The sequence below is a fragment of the Mastigoproctus giganteus genome, chromosome 11, assembly GCF_048544385.1.
Source record: "Mastigoproctus giganteus isolate SK-2022 chromosome 11, ASM4854438v1, whole genome shotgun sequence".
In the NCBI taxonomy this organism is placed as follows: Eukaryota; Metazoa; Arthropoda; class Arachnida; order Uropygi; family Thelyphonidae; genus Mastigoproctus; species Mastigoproctus giganteus.
In genome coordinates, this window is record NC_143585.1 from 162,263,356 (window position 1) to 162,286,716 (window position 23,361).

General features: G+C 38.4%; 1 protein-coding gene across 2 annotated transcripts in view; it reads left to right on the forward strand.

The window, feature by feature from the left end:
* Positions 1-23,361, forward strand: part of LOC150078544 (UV-stimulated scaffold protein A-like) — a 418,082-nt gene that overhangs the window by 239,798 nt on the left and 154,923 nt on the right. For both annotated transcript variants that reach the window (XM_090384753.1, XM_090384754.1), the window contains exon 10: positions 16,870-17,038. In XM_090384753.1, the coding sequence (XP_090240879.1) occupies positions 16,870-17,038 (169 nt within the window). The remainder of the gene's footprint in view (positions 1-16,869; positions 17,039-23,361) is intronic.

Consider the following 23,361-nt stretch of genomic DNA (forward strand, 5'->3'; position numbering starts at 1 on the left):
CAGATTTGAATAAATAAAGATGAACCATGACAGACATATAATTGTTGAAAAGACATTTTAACAGACAACCATTATTTTATTTTATTTTTTTTTCACATTTTAAAAACTTATTTTGTAGTAGTTATCAAATATTAATATGAAATTATCAAGTGAGACACTGGCAAACAGATTATTAAAGTAATATTGCTAATATTGCCAAACAGTATTGCTAAAAGACCGGATTGTTCCTGATAATTCTTATTTATAAATCTAGCAATGCCTAAATTATTGATAATTGCTTAGACAATGCTTTATCCATTTTTCTAGTAATTTGAGTGTTTTACGTAACTGTCCCTAAAAAAAGTAATAAACTTTACCATATTGAAGATTTATGAAATGGTGATATTTAATTTTTCTTATAAGTTGGGCAACCATTTAGCAGAAACTTACTCCAATGACTCGCTACTATTGTGTAACTCATTAAGTTTTTATTAAGTTTATGGCAGTCTCTATGTATTTCCTTTAACTGTTGCTTAAGCAATCTCATGGTAAAACCTGTACAACCTAAATTATTATTCAACTGTTTGAGTACTTTTGTATTATTTTGTTAAGCTAGTGCAATACACATATTGAATGCTTCTGTGAGTGTTCCATAATTGTATGGCAGTTTAAACAAAACTGAGAACACTACAAGGAAGGGGATGGATCAGATTGGTCCACTTGATATCGATGGTTCAACTGTTGATGATCCTGGTCAGGTAGCTAACAAATTGATGAGTGTTTTGCATCTACATTTACACAAGACAAATTATTCAGGGAGGAGAATGCCAGAGGTGTATTAAACGGTGGCAGCAAACTAAATGAATTTGTAATAACTGAAAGCAAAGTGGAAGAGAAATTGTTGAAGATAAACATAAGAAAGGCACCTGGGGTGGATGGGATCTATCAAGTTATATTAAAGGAGGCAACAAAGGAAGAAAACAAACCCTTAGCCATAGCTTTGTGACCCCAATTCACAAAGGAGGATCAAAGGGTGACACAAGTAATTACAGATCTGTCAGTTTAACTTTTGTTCTAGGGAAATTAACGAATGGGGGGCACTGGTTAAAGAAGCACTGCAGGATCATCTAGACAAGACTTCAGTTATAGTTTGGACACAGCATGGGTTTGTTAAGGGGAAGTCTTGTCTGGCCAGTTTGATTTGATAATATGATTTAGTCACAAAGAAACTGGATGCAAAAAATAATTTTGATATCATATACTTGGATCTTAGGAAACCTTTTGAAACTGTGGCACATGGAAGACTACTGTACAAATTGGAACAGTATGGCATTAAGGGCAAATCGCTGCTATGGATAAAGGGATGGTTGATTGAGAAAAGACAGAGGGTGGTAATCAATGGACACCGCTCTTCATGGAGTAATATTATTAGTGGAGTCCCCCAGGGTTTGGTGCTGCATCCATTGTTGTTTTCCATATTTATTAATGATACTGATGACGGAATATCAGGCTTAATGGCTAAGTTTGCAGATGACACAAAGATTGGCAGGGTTGTTAATAACACCAATTATAGTACGCTAATGCAACAGGATCTAGAAAAGTTGAGCAGATGGGCTGAGAGGTGGCAACTGAAGTTTAACATTGACAGATATAAAGTACTGCATATGGGAAGCAGTAACCTCAGAGTAATGTAGCAACTGTGAGGTACTACTCAACAGTGATAGAGAATAAAAAGGACCTGGGGGTAATTGTGCAGTCAGATATGAAGTTTTCTGAGCAGTGCAGACGGTCTGCAAGAGTAGCTCATGGTGTATTTTCAATGATATACAGGAATGTTTCTAGTAGGGATAAGAAGATGATTATCCCCTCGTATAAGGCAATGGTGAGGCCAGACCTTGAGTACTGTATACAAGTCTGAAGGTATCATTTTAGGAAAGATGTGAGCTGCTAGAATGGGTACAGAGATGGGCAACAAGATTAGTGAATGGAACAATGGGTTGCTCTTATGAAGAAAGGCTTAAATTTTGCAAATTACAGTGTCTCGTGACTAGGCACCTGCAACGTGATCTGATTGAGGTGTGTAAGGTCTTGAATGGTTTGAGCAAGCTCAATACTTATGGGATTCTTCCTCTTGTCCAGATTAATTGCCTGAGGGGACATTAATACAAATTAAGGAAAGACAGTTGTAGAATAGATGTGCAGAAATTTGCCTTTAGCCAGCAGGTGGTTGATTTCTGGAACAAACTTCCATCTGCTGCTGTTGTAGAAGTTGACAGCTTAAATAAATTCGAGGCAGAACTAGACAAATATTTGGAGCGAACAGATGGTGAAATGTGAAGGTTTTATTTATTTATATATTTTTTTGGCTCATGCTGTATAAGCTTGTTTTCTTGCATCACATGCCTCTGCTAATGCTAATTTGAGGCGCTTCCGTAGCCAGGTGGGAAGGAGCAGCAGTGCGTAGCACACGCTTCTTGATTAGACCGGGGTTCAAGCCCGTCACCACCAAATACAGAGGATGCGGAAAGGTCAGGGAATGACCACCGAATATTCCGGAGCAATATGGCCTTAGTTGCTAATGCTCCTAAAAACCAAACAACAACAACAACATGCTAATTTGAGCACTACAAAGAATTAAATAAGCCACACCAGTATATTACATAATGAATTAAATTCTTTTATTGAATGAAATATCTCATTTAAATACACCTCATTATGAATACTTAAACAATTTGTTGATGTTTTTCTCATTTGTTGATGCTTTCTCAAGCACAGCTTCTCTTCATCTACAAGATATGTCAAGAATAATAGTGAAAGTTAGACGGTATTATTGTTGCCATCTAAAATTTATTATTATTAAAGAATAAATAAAAGCTGAATTGGAATGCTTGGGTAACTGAGGTTAGTTAATTGTAGTAAATAATAGGTAAATTACAATGTATAATGGCTGTAGTTAGAGGTTAAATATATAGCTGATTATATCTGGTACAATTTTAGTATTAGCATTAGTAGAGGCATACGATGCAAGAAAGCAAGCTTATGCAGCATCAGCAAAAAAAAAAAAAAATCGCTCCGATTTCACCAATCCGTTCATTCCAAATACCTGTCTGGTTCAGCCGTAAATTTATTTAGGCTATCAACTTCCACAACAAAAGATGGAAGTCTGCTCCACCAATCAACTACCCTTTGGCTGCACATCTATCCTACAACTGACTTTCCTCAATTTGAATTTATACCCTCTCAGGTGATTATTCTGAGCAAGAGGAAGAATCCTATCAGCATTGAGCATTCTCAAACCATTCCAGGCTTTATACACCTCAGTCAGATCACCTTGAAGGTGCCTAGGCTCCAAACACTGTAATCTGCAAAACGTAAGCCTTTCTTCGTAAGAGCAACCCTTTGTTCCATTCGCTAAGCTTGTTGCCCTTCTCTATACTCATTTCAACAGCTCTACATCATTCTTAAAATGAGGCCTCCAGACCTGTATACAGTACTCAAGGTGTGGCCTGACCATTGCCTTATACAAGGGGATAATCACCTCCTTATCCCTTCTAGAAAACTTCCTGTATATCAGTGACAAGGCACCATGAGCTACTCTTGAAGACTATCTGCACTGCTCAGAAAATTTCATATCTGCCAGCACAATTACCCCCAGGTCCTTTTCGTTCTCTATCACTGTCAGTGTAGTACCACAGAGTTGATATGTTATTCTGGGGTTACTGCTTTCCATTTGTAGTACTTTACATTTGCCACCTCTGCTCAACTTTTCTAGATCCTGTTGCAGCAGCATACTGTCATTAGTGTCATTAAGAACCCTGCCAACCTTTGTACCATCTGCAAACTTGGACATTATGCCTGATATACAATTATCAATATCATTTATAAATACAGAAAACAACAATGGACCCAACACTGAACCCTGAGGGACTCCACTAATAACATTAGTCCATAAAGAGCAGTGTCCATTGATTAACCGTCTCTGTCTTGTGTCACTCAACCATCCCTTTATCCATAGCAGCAATTTGCCTCCAATGCCGCTGCTCCAATTTGTGCAGCAGTCTTCCATGTGCAACAGTATCAAAAGCCTTTCTAAGATCCAAATATATGATATTAAAGTTATTCCCTGCATCCAGTTGCTTTGTGATCACATCATAGTATCCAATCAAATTGGTTTTCCCCTTAACAAACCCATGCTGTGCCCAAGCTATAACTGAAGTTTTGTGTAGATGATCCTGCAATGCTTCATTAACCAGTGCCTTCATTAATTTCCCTGAAACAGAAGTTAAACTAACAGGTCTATAATTACTTGTGTCACCCTTTGATCCTCCTTTGTGAATTGGGGTCACATTTGCACATCTCCAGTTCATGGTATCTCCCATGAGTCCAAGGGAGCTCTCATGATTATGGCTAAGGGTTTGCTTACTTCCTTTGCTGCCTCCTTTAATATAACTGGATAGATCCCATCCACCCCAGGTGCCTTTCTTATGTTTATCTTCAACAATTTCTCCTCCACTTTCCTCTCAGTTATTACAAAATCATCTAGCTCACTGCCAGAGTTTAGTTCACCTCCAGCATTCCCCTCCCTAATAATTCCTCATGTGTGAATGTGGTTGCAAAATACTCATTTAGTTTGTTAGCTACCTGAGCAGGCTCATCAACTGTTAAACCACTGATATCCAGCGGACCAATCTGATTCATCCCCTTCCTTCTAGAGTTTACGTACATAAAGAATTCTTTGCATCCTTTGCCAAAGATTTCTCATAATCAGCCTTTTACTGCCTAACCTCCTTTGTGACTTGGTTACAGACCTGCTTATATCTATCATAGGCTTCCATGTCACCCATTAATTTATACATATCCCATGCATTTTTCTTCTCTGCCACATGTCTCATTAGTTCATCTGACATCCATTTAGGATGTCAGATGAACTAAACCTTGAACAATATTTCTTAGTTGGTATATAAAGGCTAGTCAGAGACTAATCTAGCTTCCTAGATTAATTCTTTGAATGCTTCCCATTTTGAATTTGCTGTTGGTAACATCATCAGTTGGTTCCACCATATAGAATTTAAATACTGTCTCAGACCTCTGTAGTCGCCCTTACAAAAGCAAAATCCCTTCCCTTTACCGTTGATGGTAGTTACCTCTTTGAGTAAATCCCACTTCAGCCACTGTGATCACTGCCACCTAGTGGTTCCTTTATCTGCAGATTCTTAATGCATGAAGAATCGCTACTGATAATCAGATCAAGAGTATTACTCCCTCTTTTTACCTCCCAAACATGCTGATATAGAAAACAATGATCCCTCTTTATTCCCTCTTTTTACCTCCCAAACATGCTGATATAGAAAACAATGATCCACCATTAATAAATCTTCAAAAAGGCCTCTAAAGTTGGGAGAATAATTCATATCACAAATTTGAACAAGTACACAAACCGTTTAACTATAATAGTTTAATACTGAAAACTATAAAATGTACCATACGATACAGTACTGTAAAATAATATTTACAAAAACTGATTTACAAAATAAAATGTAGGATGAAATTTTAAAATACAATAAAATATAATAAAAGTTAAAAGCGATAAAACAGTGATTGTAGATTTTGGGGGGCATCCGCCTCCTTTTTCAACAACAATGATGTTTGGGCAACACATCCTTAAATAACAGGTTCACAGCACACGTGGCTGACCAGGTGCATGCTCAGTATTTCTTCAATGTGAACCAGAACCGGAAGTGGCTCGGGAGCGTGGAAACGCAAAATGCTCGTCTTTTGCAAGGACCACAGCCTCCAGCAGGGGGTGGAGCCAAACACCCTTGTCCCTATTCATACTATTGTTTTCGGATGAGCCAATCCACAAACTTTCCAGCCACTTACGGTCCCAGAACCTATGCGCCCCGTCAAGGATGACAGCATTCACTGGGGAGACCTGGTGTTGTTTTTCCCAATAATGCTCAGCAATGGCGGACTTATTAAACTCTGTGGTCTGTATGGCTCGCATGTGCCCCACCCCTCCAGACGGTCTTTTAGTCGCCGTCCTGTCTTCCCCACAATCCGGGCATTTGATCTCATACACGACCCAACTACTGGAATTCCCAGTAATGGGGTCTTTGACCTGTGACACCACTGTGTGCAACCTCTGGCCTGGAAGCTGCACACAGCGTGCCTGAAAGTCACGAAGCATTCTTGTAATACGATCTGACAAGCCCGGATAGTAGGGAATATTAACTGTAGTGACTGGAACTGGAACGGACGGTGTTCCATGATTAGGCTCCACGTCTCTATTATATTTATCAGTGACCCTCTGGGGGTAACCACATTTCATAAGATCCGCCCTAACTTGCCCAATTTCTTTTTCTTTTTTTCTCTCGCTCTCTCTCTCCTCAGAGGTACTACAATGTGTCCTAACCCCACCCAAAAGTGCCCTGGCAACACTATTTTTATGCTGCGCAGTCTGTGCTGACCTATAATGGGTGTACTGGCTCCTAAACATTGGTTTCCTAAAAACTGTAGTACTAAGCCTGTACAAGTAAATAATGACACTACATCTAGCAGCACCATTATTTCATTCTCTCCTACATTTTGGATTTTGACGAAGTTCACAAAATCCACACTATCTTTAACAACATGGACCATCCCACTATAGGGGAAATCAGCTGCGCCAGGAATTTTGACGAAGCATAGGTAGGGCTTCTAATAAAAGAAACAATGGGTCATAACAGGACCCCCCACTTTATGTGTTTTTGGAAGCCCTTAAAACCTGGGCAGCTGACACCCCATTGCATGAATAAACCAGTACCTCTCTTTGGAAATCTTACCCGTTTTTAACCAGAGTTGTAAAATCTTATTAACATGTTGTTCTAAACTGGCTAGAGGATTTCTGCGGGTGATCTTATATGTATTATCATCCTGTAATAAATCTAGAGCTTTTTTATTAGCTGTAATAAATCTAGAACTTGTATTCCCATAGCCCATGGGGTGGAATGTGTAAAGGTAGCACTACAAAAAGATGATACCCTAAGTACTAGATCGCACCGAAATGTGGAGGATATATGCTGTGGCGTAGAATTATGTCTTTTGAGTACCACTTTGCTATATAAAGGAGTGATGTACAAACAGGTTCACGGCACAGCTATGGGTTCTCCTATCAGTGCTATTGTCGCAAACCTAGCAATGGAAGAGTTAGAGAATAGGGTTTTTACAAGTTTGGAGTTCCCTATATGCAAGTGGAAGAGATACATGGATGACACATTCACTTTGGTACAAAAAGGGAGAGAAGAGGATGTAGTTAGTTTTCTCAATGATTTCTCTCCTTTTATACAGTTTACCTCAGAGGTAGAAGTGAATGGTTCCCTCCCATTTCTGGACGTAATGGTGTACAGAGAAGGCTCCAGGCTTAGTACTACAGTTTTTAGGAAACCAATGTGTAGGAGCCAGTACACCCATTATGGGTCAGCACAGACTGCGCAGCATAAAAATAGTGTTGCCAGGGCACTTTTGGGTAGGGTTAGGACACATTGTTGCTGATCATTATTGGGAAAAACACACCAGATCTCCCCAGTGAATGCTGTCATCCTTGACCAGGCGCATAGGTTCTGGGACCGTAAGTGGCTGGAGAGTTTGTGGATTGGCTCGTCCGAAAACAATAATATGAATAGGGACAGGGGTGTTTGGCTCCACCCCCTGCTGGAGGCTGTGATCGTTGCAAAAGACAAGCGTTTTGCGTTTCCATGCTCCCGAGCCACTTCCGGTTCTGGTTCACATTGAAGAAATACTGAGCATGCACCTGGTCAGCCACGTGTGCTGTGAATCTGTTATTTAAAGATGTGTTGCCTAAACATCATTGTTGTTGAGAAAGGAGGCGGATGCCCCTGAAAGCTACAATCATTGTTTTATTGCTTTTAACTTTTATTATATTTTATTGTATTTTAAAATTTTTATTTATATTTTATTTTATTGTATTTTAAAATTTTATTTATATTTTATTTTATTGTATTTTAAAATTTTTATTTATATTTTATTTTATTATATTTTATTGTATTTTAAAATTTTTATTTACATTTTATTTTATTGTATTTTATTGTATTTTAAAATTTCATCCCACATTTTATTTTGTAAATCAGTTTTTGTAAATATTATTTTACAGTACTGTATCGTCTGGTACATTTTATAGTTTTCAGTATTAAACTATTATAGTTGAACGGCTGGTGTACTTGTTTAAATTTGTGACACCCCTAATAAATATTACCATCAATTAATAAATATTATTAGTGGCAGATACTAATACATATAATATATTATATGTATTAATATATGCTATTATACATAGTATATTATTTGGTCTAAAATCCAATAAATGAAGACACTGGGTAAATTCTGCAATGATTGCAATTTCAAAAATTGCACCTGAAATGGACATTTTTAAATTGAAATTGGAGACAAATTTACTAAAGGCAGCTATAACTATTGGATTCCCAATTAATAATTTAAAATCCCCTAGTTCCTGTTTTCTTTAATTCTGATACTGACTGTACTAGCATTATGTTTAGGATGCTTTGAATGATTTAAAGTTATTTAAGTTAATTTTTTAGCCATTTGAAATCTCTCTCTCTCTGTATCTCTAAGTAGAGCATTTGCCATTAAACCTGTTTTTATCTTACATGGTTATAGTGATGTTTTGAATACTATATGTTTATTTTTATTTCCTAATTTATCTTTATTTTATTTATTTTTGGTGTATCCACTAGAGGAGCGGTTCCCAACCGGTGGTTCGCGAAAGTGTTCCAGGGGTTCGCACTAAAAATTCTGTAATGGCGTCTGCTTAAGTTTACATAAATATATTATTATAAACGACAAAATATAACTAATAATAAACAATAAAGTAAAATAAAATTAAATAAAAAGTAAAGAATTGCCAAAGAAAGAAACCACAGTTCCTTATAATTACTTTACTATCTTACAGTATATCGTGTTGAATAAATATCAAAAATTATTTCTTGACTAAATGTCTAAGAGTATGAAAGAGGTTTTTTTATGTGTGGGTAATGCGAGATTTAATCAAACATCATTTCCACTACCTGAGTAGTGGAAATGATGGGAGTGCATAACCCATGCCTAAACAACCTTTTTTATACTCTTAGACATTTAGTCAAGAAATAGTTTTAGATTAAACCATGCACACCTCGAGCATCTCTCATATTATGGAGTTATACTTCATATTGTCACTGTTCCAATAACAGGGTACCTGTCCACTCACCAATGAGTAAACCAACAAGCTTCGAAACAGTGCCATCTGGGTGGTGGTATCCGCTGAGAATAAGTAACATTAGTCTTCTCCACTGGTGAAGTTACTTATTCAGAGCAGTGCAATACCTCAGCAATTTTTGCAAAGGTATTCACAATATAAGATATAATCAAATGATGTATGCATACTACATGGAAAGTAGAAATGATGGAAATGCATTACCCATGCCTAAACAACCTTTTTTAAATAAATATGTTTGCCATACTATTTTTTTTTTTTTTTTTTCATTCTCAAAGATCATTGTTATATATAGGGACATTTTTTTTTAGAACCTTTAGTACTTAGTACTGTTCATGGGTTGAAAAGATGAAAGAAGATACTTGTTGACATTAGACTTGAACTTGGCAGAAGGTTATCAAATTGTAGCAGGGTACTTAATGATTTTGTAATAACTGAGAGCAAAGTGGAGGAGAAATTGTGGAAGTTAAACATAAGAAAAGCACCTAGGGTGGATGGGATCTATCCAGTTATATTAAAGGAGGCGGCAAAGCAACTAATCAAACCCTTAGCCATAATTATGAGAGCATCCTTGGACTCAGGGGAGGTTCCCACGGACTGGAGATGTGCAAATGTATCCCCAATTCACAAAGGGGGATCGAAGGGTGACACGAGTAATTACAGACTAGTTATAGTTTAACTTCTGTTCCGGGTAAAATAATGGAGTCACTGGTTAAAGATGCATTGCAGGATCATCTAGACAAGACTGCAGCAATAAATCAGACACAGCATAGGTTTGTTAAGGGAAAGTCTTGTCTGACAAATTTGATTGGTTATGATGTGGTTACAAAGGAACTGAATGCAAAAAATAATTTTGATATCATATATTTGGATTTAAGGAAAGCTTTTGACACTGTTGCGCATGGAAGACTATTGTACAAATTGGAGCAGAATGGTATTAAGAGTAAGTTGCTACAATGGATAAAAGGATGGTTAAGTGCGAGAAGACAGAGGGTGGTAATCAATGGGTGCTGCTCTTTGTGGACTAATGTTATTAGTGGAGTCCCACAGGGTTTGGTGTTGGGGTCCACTGTTGTTTTGTTGTTGTTTTGGTTTTTAGGAGCATTAGCAACTAAGGCCATATTGCTCCGGGAATATGCGGTGGTCATTCCCTGACCTTTCCGCATCCTCCGTATTTGGTGATGACGGGCTCGAACCCCGGTCTAATCAAGAAGCGTGTGCTACGCACTGTTGCTCCGTCCCACCTGGCTATGGAGGTGCCTTGTTGTTTTGTATATTTATCAATGATATTGATGAAGGTTATATCAGGCTTAGTGTCGAAGTTTGCAGATGATTCAAAGGTTGGCAGGGTACTGCAACAGGATATAGATAATTTGGGCAGATGGGCTAAGAAGTGGCAACTGAAGTTTAACCTTGACAAATGCAAAGTACTGCATATGGGTAGAAGTAACCCAGAAGAAAAGTACCAACTGTGTGGTACTACACTTAAGGTGGTAGAAAATGAAAAAGACCTGGGAGTAATTGTGCAGTCAGATATGAAGTTTTCTGAGCAATGCAGACAGGCTGCCAGGGCAGGTAATGGGGTTTTGTCAATGATATATAGGAATTTTGCTAGCAGGAAAAAGGAGGTGATTGTCCCTCTGTATAAGGCAATGGTCAGGCCACACCTTGAGTACTGCGTACAGGTCTGGAGGCCTCATTTTAGGAAGGATGTTGATGTGCTTGAGCGTGTACAGAGAAGGGCAACAAGATTGGTGAGGGGAATGAAGGGATCCTCTTACCAAGAGAGGCTTAAGTTCTGCAAATTGCAGTGGCTGGAGACTAGGCACCTGCACGGTGATCTGATTGAGGTGTGTAAGGCCTTGAATGGGTTGAGCACGCTGAATTCTGATGGGATCTTTCCACTTGTTCAGATTATGAACCTTCCACTTGTTCAGATTATGAACCTAAGGGGGCATAAATTCAAATTAAGAAAAGACAGATGTAGAGTAGATGTGCAGAAATTTGCCTTTAGCCAGTGGGTACTTATTGCTGGAATAAACTTCCTTCTGTCGTTGTGGAAGTTGATAGGTTGAATTAATTTAAGGAGGAACTGGACAGGCATTTTTTTTTTTTTTTTTTTTTTTTTTATGGCTGATGCTGCATAAGCTCATACACTTGCTTTCTTGCATTACATGCCACTACTACTACTTCTGTAGATTATAATTTTCAGGAAATACGTAAGAAGGAAGGTTGTTCCAGAAAATGGCAGTTGAATGAATAAACGAAGAAGATGAAAAGTTGATTCTATGAGTTTGAAGTTAGCATTAGCATTAGTAGAGGCATTTGATGCAAGAAAGCAAGCTTATGCAGCATCAGCCAAAAAAAAAAACCCACTTCCACTTCACCCCTCTGTTCGTTCAAAATACCTGTCCAGCTGAGCCTTAAACTTATTTAGGCTATCAACCTCCACCACAAGGGATGGCAGTCTGTTCCACCAACCAACCACCCGCTGGCTAAAGGCAAATTTCCGCACGTCTATCCTATATCTGTCTTTCCTCAATTTGAATTTATGCCCTCTCAGGTGATTTTTCTGAGCTAGAGGAAGAATCCCATCAGCATTGAGCATGCTTAAACCATTCAAGGCTTTATACACCTCTATCAGATCACCTCGCTGGTGCCTAGTCTCCAGACACTGTAATTTGCAAAACTTAAGCCTTTCTTCGTAAGAGCACCCCTTTGTTCCATTCACTAATCTTGTTGCCCTTCTCTGTATTCGTTCCAGCAGCTCTACATCCTTCTTGAAATGAGGCCTCCAGACCTATATACAGTACTCTAGGTGTGGCCTGACCATTGCCTTATACAATGGAATAATCACCTCCTTATCCCTGCTGGAAAAATTCCTGTACATCATTGACAATACTCCATGAGCTACTCTTGCAGCCCGTCTGCACTGCTCAGAGAACTTCATATCTGCCTGCACAATCACCCCCAAGTCCCTTTCATTCTCTACCACTGTCAGTGTAGTACCACAGAGTTGATACGTTGCTCTGGGGTTGCTTTTTCCCATGTGTAGTACTTTACATTTGTCAATGTTAAACTTCATTTGCCACCTCTCAGCCCATTTGCTCAACCTTTCCAGATCCTGTTGCAGCAGCATAGTGTCAGTAGTGTCCTTGACAACCCTGCCAACCTTTGTATCTTCTGCAAACTTGGACATTAAGCTTGATATACCATCATCAATATCATTTATAAATACAGAAAACAATAATGGACCCAACACTGAGCCCTGAGGGACTCCACTAATAACATCAGTCCACGATGAGCAGTGTCCATTGATTACCACTCTCTGTCTTCTCCCCCTCAGCCACCCCTTTATCCATAGCAGCAATTTGCCTCCAGTGTCACACTGCTCCAATTTGTGTAGCAGTCTTCCATGTGCAACAGTATCAAAAGCCTTTCTAAGATCCAAGTATATAATATCAAAGTTATTCCCTGCATCCAGTTCTTTTGTGACTGCATCATAGTATCCAATCAAGTTGGTCAGGCAAGACTTCCCCTTAACAAAACCATGCTGTGTCTGAGCTATAACTGAAGTCTTGTCTAAATGATCCTGCAGTGCTTCTTTAACCAGTGCCTCCATTAATTTTCCTGGAACAGAAGTTAAGCTCACAGGTCTATAATTACTTGTGTCAGCCTTTGATCCTCCTTTGTGAATTGGGGTCACATTTGCACATTTTTAGTCTATGGGTACCTCCCCTGAGTCCAAGGAAGCTCTCATAATTATGGCTAAGGGTTTGCTTACTTCCTTTGCTGCCTCCTTTAATATAACTGGATAGATCTCATCCACCCCGGGTGCCTTTCTTGTGTTTATCTTCAACAGTTTCTCCTCCACTTTACTCCCAGTTATTTCAAGATTCTGTAGCTTACTGCTAGAGTTGAATACACCTCTGGCATTCCCCTTGCTGAATAACTCCTCATGTGTGAATGTCGATGCAAAATATTCATTTAGTTTGTTAGCTACCTGAGCAGGATCATCAACAGTTGACCCATCAATATCAAGTGGACCAATCTGATTCATCCCCTTCCTTCTAGAGTTTACATAAGTAAAGAACTCTTTGCTGTTTTTCTTTGCATCCCTTGCCAAGGATTTCTCGTAATCTGCCTTCGCCTGCCTAACCTCCTTTGTAACTTGGTTGCATATCAACTTGTATCTATCATAGGCTTCTGTGTCATGTGTTAATTTGTAAGTATCCCATGCATTTTTCTTCTCTGCCATATGCCTCATTAGTTCATCTGACATCCATTTTGGCCTAAACCTTGAACAATATTTCTTAGTTGGTATGTAAAGCCTAGTAGCTTCCAAGATAAGTTCTTTGAATTCTTCCCATTTTGAATTTGCTGTTGGTAACATCATCAGTTGGTCCCACTGTATAGAATTTAAATACTGTCTCAGTCTATCGTAGTCGCCTTTACGGAAGCAATAACCCTTCCCTTTACCCCTAATGGTAGTTACCTCTTTGAGTAAATCCCACTTCAGCACACTGTGATCACTGCCACCTAGTGGTTCATTTATCTGCAGATTCTTAATGCATGAAGAATCACTGCTGATAATCAAATCAAGAGTATTACTCCCTCTAGTTGCCTCCCGAACATGCTGATGTAGAAAACAATCATCCAATAAATCCACAAAAGCCCTACTAGTGTGTGAGTAACCAGCCCCCAAATTCCAGTCAATATCTGGGAAATTAAAATCTCCCATTATAAGACTCTCTGATTTACTGGCCCACTCTATTTCCCTGTACAGTTCCTTATTATACTCATCAGAGTCATTAGGCCTATAGCACACTCCTACTCTCAATTTTGATCTCCCAATGCTTATGTCACACCAAACTGACTCAACACTGCACTGTCCAGCGATGTCGACTGGCTTCACTTCCTTGGTTTTTATGTGTTTCTTAACTAATAGCATAACCCCTCCCCCCTTCCTATCCTGTCTATCCTTTCTGTAGACGTTGTACTCCCCAAATTGCATTTCTGCATCCCTTATATCTGTGTGACACCACGTCTCTGATATCCCAACAATATCTGCCTTTGATGTTTTGAGCAATACCTCAAATTCATCAAATTTATTTACTAAACTCCTAGCATTGGTGTACACGCAAGTATACCTGCACCTGTTTCTATTCTTAGCTACCCTAACACAACCCATGTGTTTACTTGTACCGCAATGGCTCCCAGCAGTCTCTGAAATACCATGCATCTTGTTTTTCAGGCTTCTGCTCATTCTAATAGAAGCAGTGCAAGAATCTCTTTCACCTCTGCCAGTGGCTACTGTCAATCTATTGGTCTTTGTCTCCCCCCAAGCTAGCAGTTTTCCGACCCACCTAACACTGCCTCGATAGCATCAGCAAATATTCTTGCACCCTTTCTATTTAAGTGTATCCCATCCCTGTAGAAGCAATCTCTCCTGTTAACAAGTAAAGTCCAGGCTGAAAAAAATTCTACCCCTTGAGCCTTGCACAATCTTTCCAGGGCCAAATTGATCGACAAGGCTCTCATCATATACTCCCTCCTATCGTGTCTGGGCAGAATTGCAGACACTTTCAAATTCAACCCTAATTCTCGGCTTTTGTTCAACAGTGACCTGTACTTGTTAAGTAATTCTGCCGGTCTCCTACTCTTAATATCGTTAGTGCCAACGTGTACAACTATATCACCTTTTGTGCCCTTAAAAGATGATATTCGCTCTACAACGTCATCAACCTTTGCCCCTGGCAGACATTAAGTTGGACAGTAAACGGATGTTGGCTGGTGGCGGCACGTTTTTTGACTGGTTTGGAAGAAAGAGCAGGAATTAGAAGCCAATTCAGAAGAACAGTGACCATGGAAGTATCTGTAGAAAAGGCATGCAGCAGAAACAGTACGTCTATGAGACAGTGAGTGGAGAGACTCTGTTAGAGATGAGTCATTAATTAACCTAACTGCCCTCTTTTGAATGGAATCTAGAAGCCTGAGAGAGATTTTCGGGCGACTACCCCAGATGTGGGAACAATATTCCATGGTAGAGCAGATTTGCGATTTCTACTGAGTAAACAACTGTTTGGATGAAAAGTAACACTGAGAGCGAAAGTCAAGTTTTTTAGATGCAGAGGAAGCGATATTTGCAATGTGCTTGTGCCTAGAGAGATTAGAAGTCAGTGTAATCCCCAAGATCTTGTATAGAAATCGGAGTGTCATCGAAGATAAGCATAGGAGCAGAAGAAACCTTTTTGAGAGATATAAGACAGGACTGAGTTTTCTTTGCCCTGCTGGAGAATTGCCTGGAAATCAGCATTTAAGGATTTGGCAGTGGATATTCGAGAAGTTCAAGCTGTTTGAGCAGGGCAGGGTTTCTCAAACTGGAAGGTGGAAAGCAATGTGCTATCATCAACAGAACTCTGGATAGGATTTCCGGTCAATGGAAGAAGGCCATTAATATACAAGAGGAAAAGAGTGGGAGAAAGAACTGAACCTAGCGAACACCAGGCATTAGGTGGAGAAGTTATTAGACAGAGATGTGTCAACCATCACCCGCAGTGAGCAGTCAGAGAAAAATCTGGATGTACAATTACAAAGAACAGCTGGCAAACCATAGGATGGAAGCTTATTTAGAAGACTTTTATACCAAACATGATCAAAAGCCTTTGAAATGTCAACTTTTCCATTGAATTTTTCCATAGATGGATAACAATAATGTATTGTAAGATGAAATGCACAAGGCATAATTTCTTATGAGTTTAGGTAATTAACTATATAATATTGGTGTAGATATACCATAGTTTACCCATAAATTTGAAGCACGTATGTAATCAAAAGGCATCATTTTAATTGTATCTCATATTGTGGGGGTGCCTTCACAATGAGATAGCTGGTATTGCACTACTTCAAATAAATAATGCTCTTCTAGTAAAGAAGACTACTGTTATTTTCAGTGAATAGCACCACCCAGATGATCGTTTCGAAGCTGGTGGGCTTCGTCATCAGTGGGTGGGCAGATACCCTTGTACCACGTTGCATTACCAGGACGTAGCATCAGATTCATAAAAATCCTTCTGACATCCTTTTGACGGAAAATCACAGAATTCATTGACTGGAATGTACTGGGAATGGTTTGAGGTGATTTACCAAGATCATCAATACATGAATTGGAAGAAAACTAGGATGCTTGCAGCTTTATCTTTTGGCTGATGTGGCAACAGAACTATCTGGTTGTGACAGAGGTGGGAACAGAGATGGGCAAAAATTGTGGCCAATTGCTTTGGAAAGTGACCAGACTGCTCGGCTACCATTAGGACAAGAAGCAAGTTTTCTGCTCTTAGCCTGTTCAAAATCTAGTTTGGACTAATTAATAACTGCTTTACAAAGTAGAAATAATATTTAATAATAATTTTTATTATTACTCAAGGTCGCTTATAAAAACATAGTACTGGAAATATTTTATAATAAAAATTCAGTACTTTTATACGATTTCAGAGAATATAGGTTAAGGGGTTCGCAATAAAAATATTATGTTGAAAGGGGTTCGCAGGTCAAAAAACGTTGGGAACTGCTACACTAGAGGGTTGAAGAGACAATATGTGAATGAGTTTTTTTCTTTCTGTTAGGCTTGGAACCACTGCCATCTACTAGCAAGAGCACTTCATCTGTACAGCTCTCTGCAGATAGGCTCTGGAACTTAAAATCAATGGAAGACAGTGTTAATGATCCTACTTCACGGTTATCAACTCTGCATGTCCTGTCCAAAAAATGTGCAAATATGTCACTTGATAAATGGTTTGTAGCATAAATAACTTTAGAGTGAATTTTATTTCATTCCTCACAATCTTTCATAATAGAACATTTCCATGTTACTGTCCTAATTCTGCTTCTTCTTTCAAATAAAAATATAAGATTACCTGATTACGTGCTTCAAGATTACCTGGTTTAGCCTACTAAACTTGCAGTTTAGTAAATTCATGTTGAATTGAAAAAAAGGAATATTAAGGATTTAGGACAGTAACATGGAACATTAGGATGATGGGGGAAATTGGAAACTTTAAGAAGGAAGATGGATAGAAGTAAACGTGGTAGGATTGTATGAGACAAGGTGAATAAAAGATTTTAGAAATAAGGATTCAATAGTTTTATATTCTGCTGGAAAAAGATGGAAGAAATGGAAATCCCCAAACATAGAAGGTATTAGGAACATGCAATGGGTTAAATGTTGAAATGACAGAAGATACTTATTGACATTAGACTTGAATTTCTGTAGATTGTATTTTTGGGAAACATTTCAAGGAAGTTGTTCCAGAGAATGGATATAGAAGGAATAAATTATGAATTGGAAAAGTTAGTTCTGTAAATTTGGAGTTGTACAGTGAATGGTTGCCAGTTTTGGCACAGATTTGGTCTGGTAATGAAAAGAATGGTGGAATTAGATGCCAAATCAGAAGAACAGTGCTCATGGAAATGTCTAGAAAAGGCAAGTAGCAGAAACTTGAGCATCTATGAGACAGAGTGTAAAGACTTTGTAAGAGGTGGGTCATTAATTAATCTGACTGCCCCCTCTTTTGAATAGTCAAGGAGCTTGAGAAATGTTTTAAGGGTACAAACCCAGTTGTTAGAACAATATTAATGGTAGTGTGAATTATTTTGCTTATATAGAGAGCCTAGGCACACTAACACTGCCTCGATAGCATTAGGAAATATTCTGGCATCCATTCTATTTGACTGTATCCCATCCCATTTGAAGCAGTCTCCCCTGTGACCAGTTTGATTGGATACTACAATATAGTCACAAAGAAACTGGATGCAAAAAATAATTGTGATATCATACACTTAGATTTTTTTGTACAGCAGTCTTTTATGTTAATGTGTAACATTAACATAAAAGGACTGCTGTACAAATTGGAGCAGCATGCATTAACGGCAAGTTGCTGCTATGGATAAAGGGATGGTTGAGTGTGAGAAGACAGAGAGTGGTAATTGATGAACATTACTCTTCATGGACTAATGTTATTAGTGGAGTCCCCCAGGGTTCGGTTTTGGGCCCATTGTTGTTTTATATTTTTATCAATGATATTGAAGGTATATCAGGCTTAATGTCACAGTTTGCAGATGATGAAAAAGGATGGCCGTGTGGTTAATGACAGTATGCTACTACAACACGATCTATAAAAGTTACGCAGATGGGCTGAGAAATTTGCAATTAAAATTTAACACTGATATATATATATATATATATATATATATATGAGTAGCAATAATCCCAGAGTAACGTACTGTGTGGTACTACACTCAGGGTAGTGGAAAATGAAAAATATCTGGGGTAATTGTGCAGTCAGATATGAAATTCTCTGAGCAAGGCAGACAGGCTGCTAGGACAGATTGTGGAGGTTTGTCAATGATATACAAGAATTTTGCTAGCAAGGTTAAGCAGCTGATTATCCCATTGTATAAGAGAAACGAGTACAAAGAAGGGAACAAGGGGTATTCTTACCAAGAAAGGCTTCAGTTCTGCAAATTGCAGCATCTCGAGACTAGCACCTGCAAGATGATTTGATTGAGGTGTTTAAGGCTTTGAATGGATTGAACGAGCTCAATGCTGATGGGATTCTTCCTATTGCTCAAACCACTTTAGCCATGATTGTTGGAACAAACTTCCATCTGTTGTTGTTGGAAGTTTATAGCTTAAATAAATTCAAGGAAGAACCAGACAAGCTATTGGAGGAATGAATATGTATCCCTTTCCCTAAAGAATTCCTTACATATGAATGTAGATGCAAAGTACTCATTCAGTTTGTCAGTATCCTGAGCAGGATCATCAACAGTCAAACCATCGAATTTGAGTGATGAATTTGACCCATCCCCTTCTATTGTTTACATAAGTAAAGAAGTCTTTGCTGGATTTTTTTTTGCTTCTTTTGCCCGAAATTTCTTATCTGCCTTCACTTACCTGACCTTTATGACTTGATGACAGACTAGTTTATATCTACCATAGGCTTCTGCGTCGCCCAATAATTTATATCCATCTCATGCATTTTTCTCTTTATTTATTTAGGTTTCTAAAGCAGATTCACTTATATGAATATTTCTAACACAACTAGGAAAATTTATTTTATTGGCATAATTACTGTGACAGACACAATTTGGTCTTAGTTTCTTTGTGCCAGAAAACCTCCCATTAAAACCAAACCAAACTGAGAATGTGGCTAATTGACAAAAATTAAAAGTATGCTTTTTGATGTTGCTCTGGTGTGGGGAGAACTGCATTGACAATTGCTATTTCTGAATGAATAAAATATCAGGGAGTCCTGAAAAAGTGAACACAGTGTCAAATATCGTAACATATTGTTTGAAGTAAGGACTATTCCATATAATAAAGACCTGCTGATACCAGATTCTCAAAATCATGGAATAAAGGGAGCAGTTGAATGTAATGAGGATTCTTGCATTTCAGACTTTGCTAATTTGTCCTTCAACAGATGTGAACTACCAGTCAGTAAATTATAATGTGCACACTTAAGCAAGAAAATTAGAACAACTTAGTTTGTGATTTAGACTTATTTTAAAATTAATTAAAAATAAAAGGGGAAAATCCTATTCAATGTGCACATTGATCTTTTGTTGAAAGCATTATATTCATATGAGGTGTGGCTATTAAATAACAAGACTGCACATGCAGCAACTGAACGCCAGTCAGAACAAGGAACATTAAAAAAAAGCACATCATTTAACCTTGAACCTTTCCCTTTTTGTCTACCAAGTTACATATCAATATGCTAATGTTCACTTTACAGTGAGACAGGTTTTCATTACTTTGTGTTTTTGCAATGTCGGAAAAATGATAGACAAAAGAATCAAACATTGAATCAACCTCAAATTTTTAAAAACTACAGAAAATAGCAACTGAAAGTTATGAGTTGTTATGCCAAGAGCTTGCATAATTGAATGGCATAAAAGATTTTTAGAAGAGAGAGTGTGGAAGACAACAAACAGCCATCTGGTATCCACAAAATCTGATGAAAATGAGCATCAGGTAAGGACATTGATTAGAAGTGATCATTGTTTAAGCATTAAAGTCAATATGGACAAAGAAATAGTTAGACAAATTTTAACTGAAAATTTAGGCATGAGAAAAGTGTGCATCAAGATGGTGCCAAAATTTTTTAATTACAAACAAAGAATGAGAAGACTCTAAGTCTTTGAAGCTGTTTTAAAAAAAAAAAATGAAGATGATCCAGACTTTCTTAGTACTGTAATTACTTGTAATGAAAGTTCAGAATGACCCAGAAACTAAAAGACAGTCAGTGCAATGGAAGACAAAACAATCCTCCAGACTAAAGAAACCAAGAAAGGCCCAATCAAGAATGAAAAAGATGCTTCTTGTTTTCTTTGATATTAAAGGAATTATTTTGTGGTTGAATAGATCCCATCAAATCAGAATGTTAATCAAACATACTACATTGAAGTTCTGACAAGGTTGCATGAAAAAATTCGAAGGAAGAGAGCTGAATTGTGAAGGGATTGGTTGGATGCTTCATAAGGGCAGTGCTTCAGCACACAGTACATTTTCTGTTCACCAGTTTCTAGCCAAAAAGCAAATCCATGTTTGTGAACATGCATTCTACTCATCAGACCTAGCCCCTTGTGACTTTTTTTCTTTTCCCTAAACTGAACAGTTTAGGGAAAAGGGAGCCCATTTTCAGTCCACTAAAGACATTCAGAAAAAACTGACCGAAGTGTTAAAAGAGCTTACAGCAGACGACTTCCAAAAATGTTTCTGTGCTTGGGAGAAACATGAAACAGCTATGCAAGCCCAAGGCAATTGTTTTGAAGGCAATAATTTGTAAGGAACAAAATATTTCATTATATATTTTTTTTCAACAGTACCTTATAAACTGAGTGATCACTGAATTATGACTACCTACCTAATACTTTGTCGGTCCTCCTTTTGCCCTCAGTACAACAGCTATCTGATGTGGCATTGATTCAACAAGATGTCGGAAGCCTTCGGGTAGGTATGGCCATCCAAGCTTGTGTAATGCGGCTAGAAATGCAGGTATGGAGGTGATTAGTGTATCCAGACGCCTGATATGCCTTTCCATAGTGTCCCACAAGTGCTCTATGAGATTGATATTGGAGAGTTCAGAGGCCAATTGAAAAGCTGGAAGTCAGAACTGTTTTCCCCAAACGATTCCTGCACAACAAGTGCCCGATGGCTCAGCACATTGTCATCTTAGCAGACACCATCGCCGTTTGGGAAAAAGTGTAACATAGGGTGTACACACTCATAATGCAGTTGTCAATAGTGGAAACCAGTGATACATTGTTCCACATGCACCAGGGGTCCAAGTTCCTGCCAGTGAAACATGCCCCACACCATACAACCGCCTCCACTAGCTTGCACTTTTGATACCATGCATGATGGATGAAGAGCCTCATGTTGTTGATGCCAAATCCGTACACTGCCATCCATGGTGTGGAGTAAATAATGTGACTCATACAACCAGCACACTTTTTCCAGTGTTCTAATGTCCAACTTGCATGCTCATTGCACCAGGTGTCTTTTACACTGATGAATTAGGAGAGGATGCCGTAGGGGTTGTCTGCTGGTATAGCCCATATGTGTGAGCGTACGATGCATGGTCATGCCAGATATTGTTTTGGGTTGGCCCATGTTGTATTGGGTAGTCAACTCTTGAACAGTGCTGCGCTTGTTCGCCTGTATGAGTCATCAGACCCGGTGCTCACCTCTAACATCAACCTTTCGGTGACCTTTGCAGTTTTGCTGCCTGGTCGTTGTTTGAATATTTTGAAGCCAGTCCTGGTACACTTTTACTACGGCAGCTCTCAAATACCCCACCAGTTCAGCCGTTTGGGAAATCGAGGCACCAGCTCATTGAGCTCCCACAATCTGTCCTTTATCAAAGTCTGATAAATCCTTCCTTTTACCCTTCATGTTCGGAATTTTACTACCTACTGAACCACTGACACCTTTTGTTTGCTACGTAGGTCGACTAACTGCACACTCTTATACCTCATGTGGTCATAATTCAGTGATCACACAGTGTATTTACCTATGTATATTTTTATATATATTAAATGAGTAGTATGGAAGGTAATCATTAATACATTGACATTAATAAACTATATTTATGGGCTAATGCAATTGTGATAGCAATGGATGCACTACGTCCATAATGTGTTGTATATTGTATTTTTATGTTGAAGATTATAGTAAGATAATCATATGATATATACCTAGATAGATCTATAGAAAATGCATAGGATAATATAATGTAAAACAGTTAGTATACAAAACTTATCATTGCTTACCCACAATCTAGGTGATTTTGCCTAAGGGTCACCCACCCAAATTGAAAGTAAAACAGCAATAAGGGGCTCTGTGTTTCTGTGATGATCAATATGCACTAAGGCTAAATCAGTTTTGAGGTTGAATAACCAGTAATATAATTTTGTGTAATGTAACGTATAATAGAAGTTTGATTAAATAAATTTAGGGGTTACTTAATTTAATTATCTAAACTATGATGCAATAAGAAAGATTTTTAAAAATACTGCATAGTGCTCGTTGACCCGACAGAGAACAAAGGATGTCACGTTTAGAAATTAAAATAGGAATAAGGCATATTTACCATGTCCAAGATGGCAAACCATGTGTAGCCTGTACTGTAGTCAAAAAGGAAATGGGATTGTTTGTAAGGTATGGCCCTCTAGTGAGAATTACTATGTGGTGATCGCTGTGTGTTGGGTGTAGTGAAATAGTAGTACAAAGGGTACTAGGAAAGTTTTGCAATACAGCTTTGTTTATTTAATTTTTTCAAAGTAATTTCCTCTACATTCAATACACCTCTCCATCCTCCGAAACCAATCTTTAAACCAGTTCTGCCAAGTTTCACTAGGGAGTAAAGCACACTCGTTGTCCCAAGCCCGTAGAAGGTCCTCATCACTGGAAAACAGCCTCCCTTTTATCTTCATTTTCACATGCGGGAACAGTGCAAAGTCGCAGGGAGCAAGGTCTGGACGGTAGGGAAGGTGCTTGAGAAGTTTCAGTCCTGTCGTGGTCAAATATTCGGTGCAGGCTTTGGCGCGGT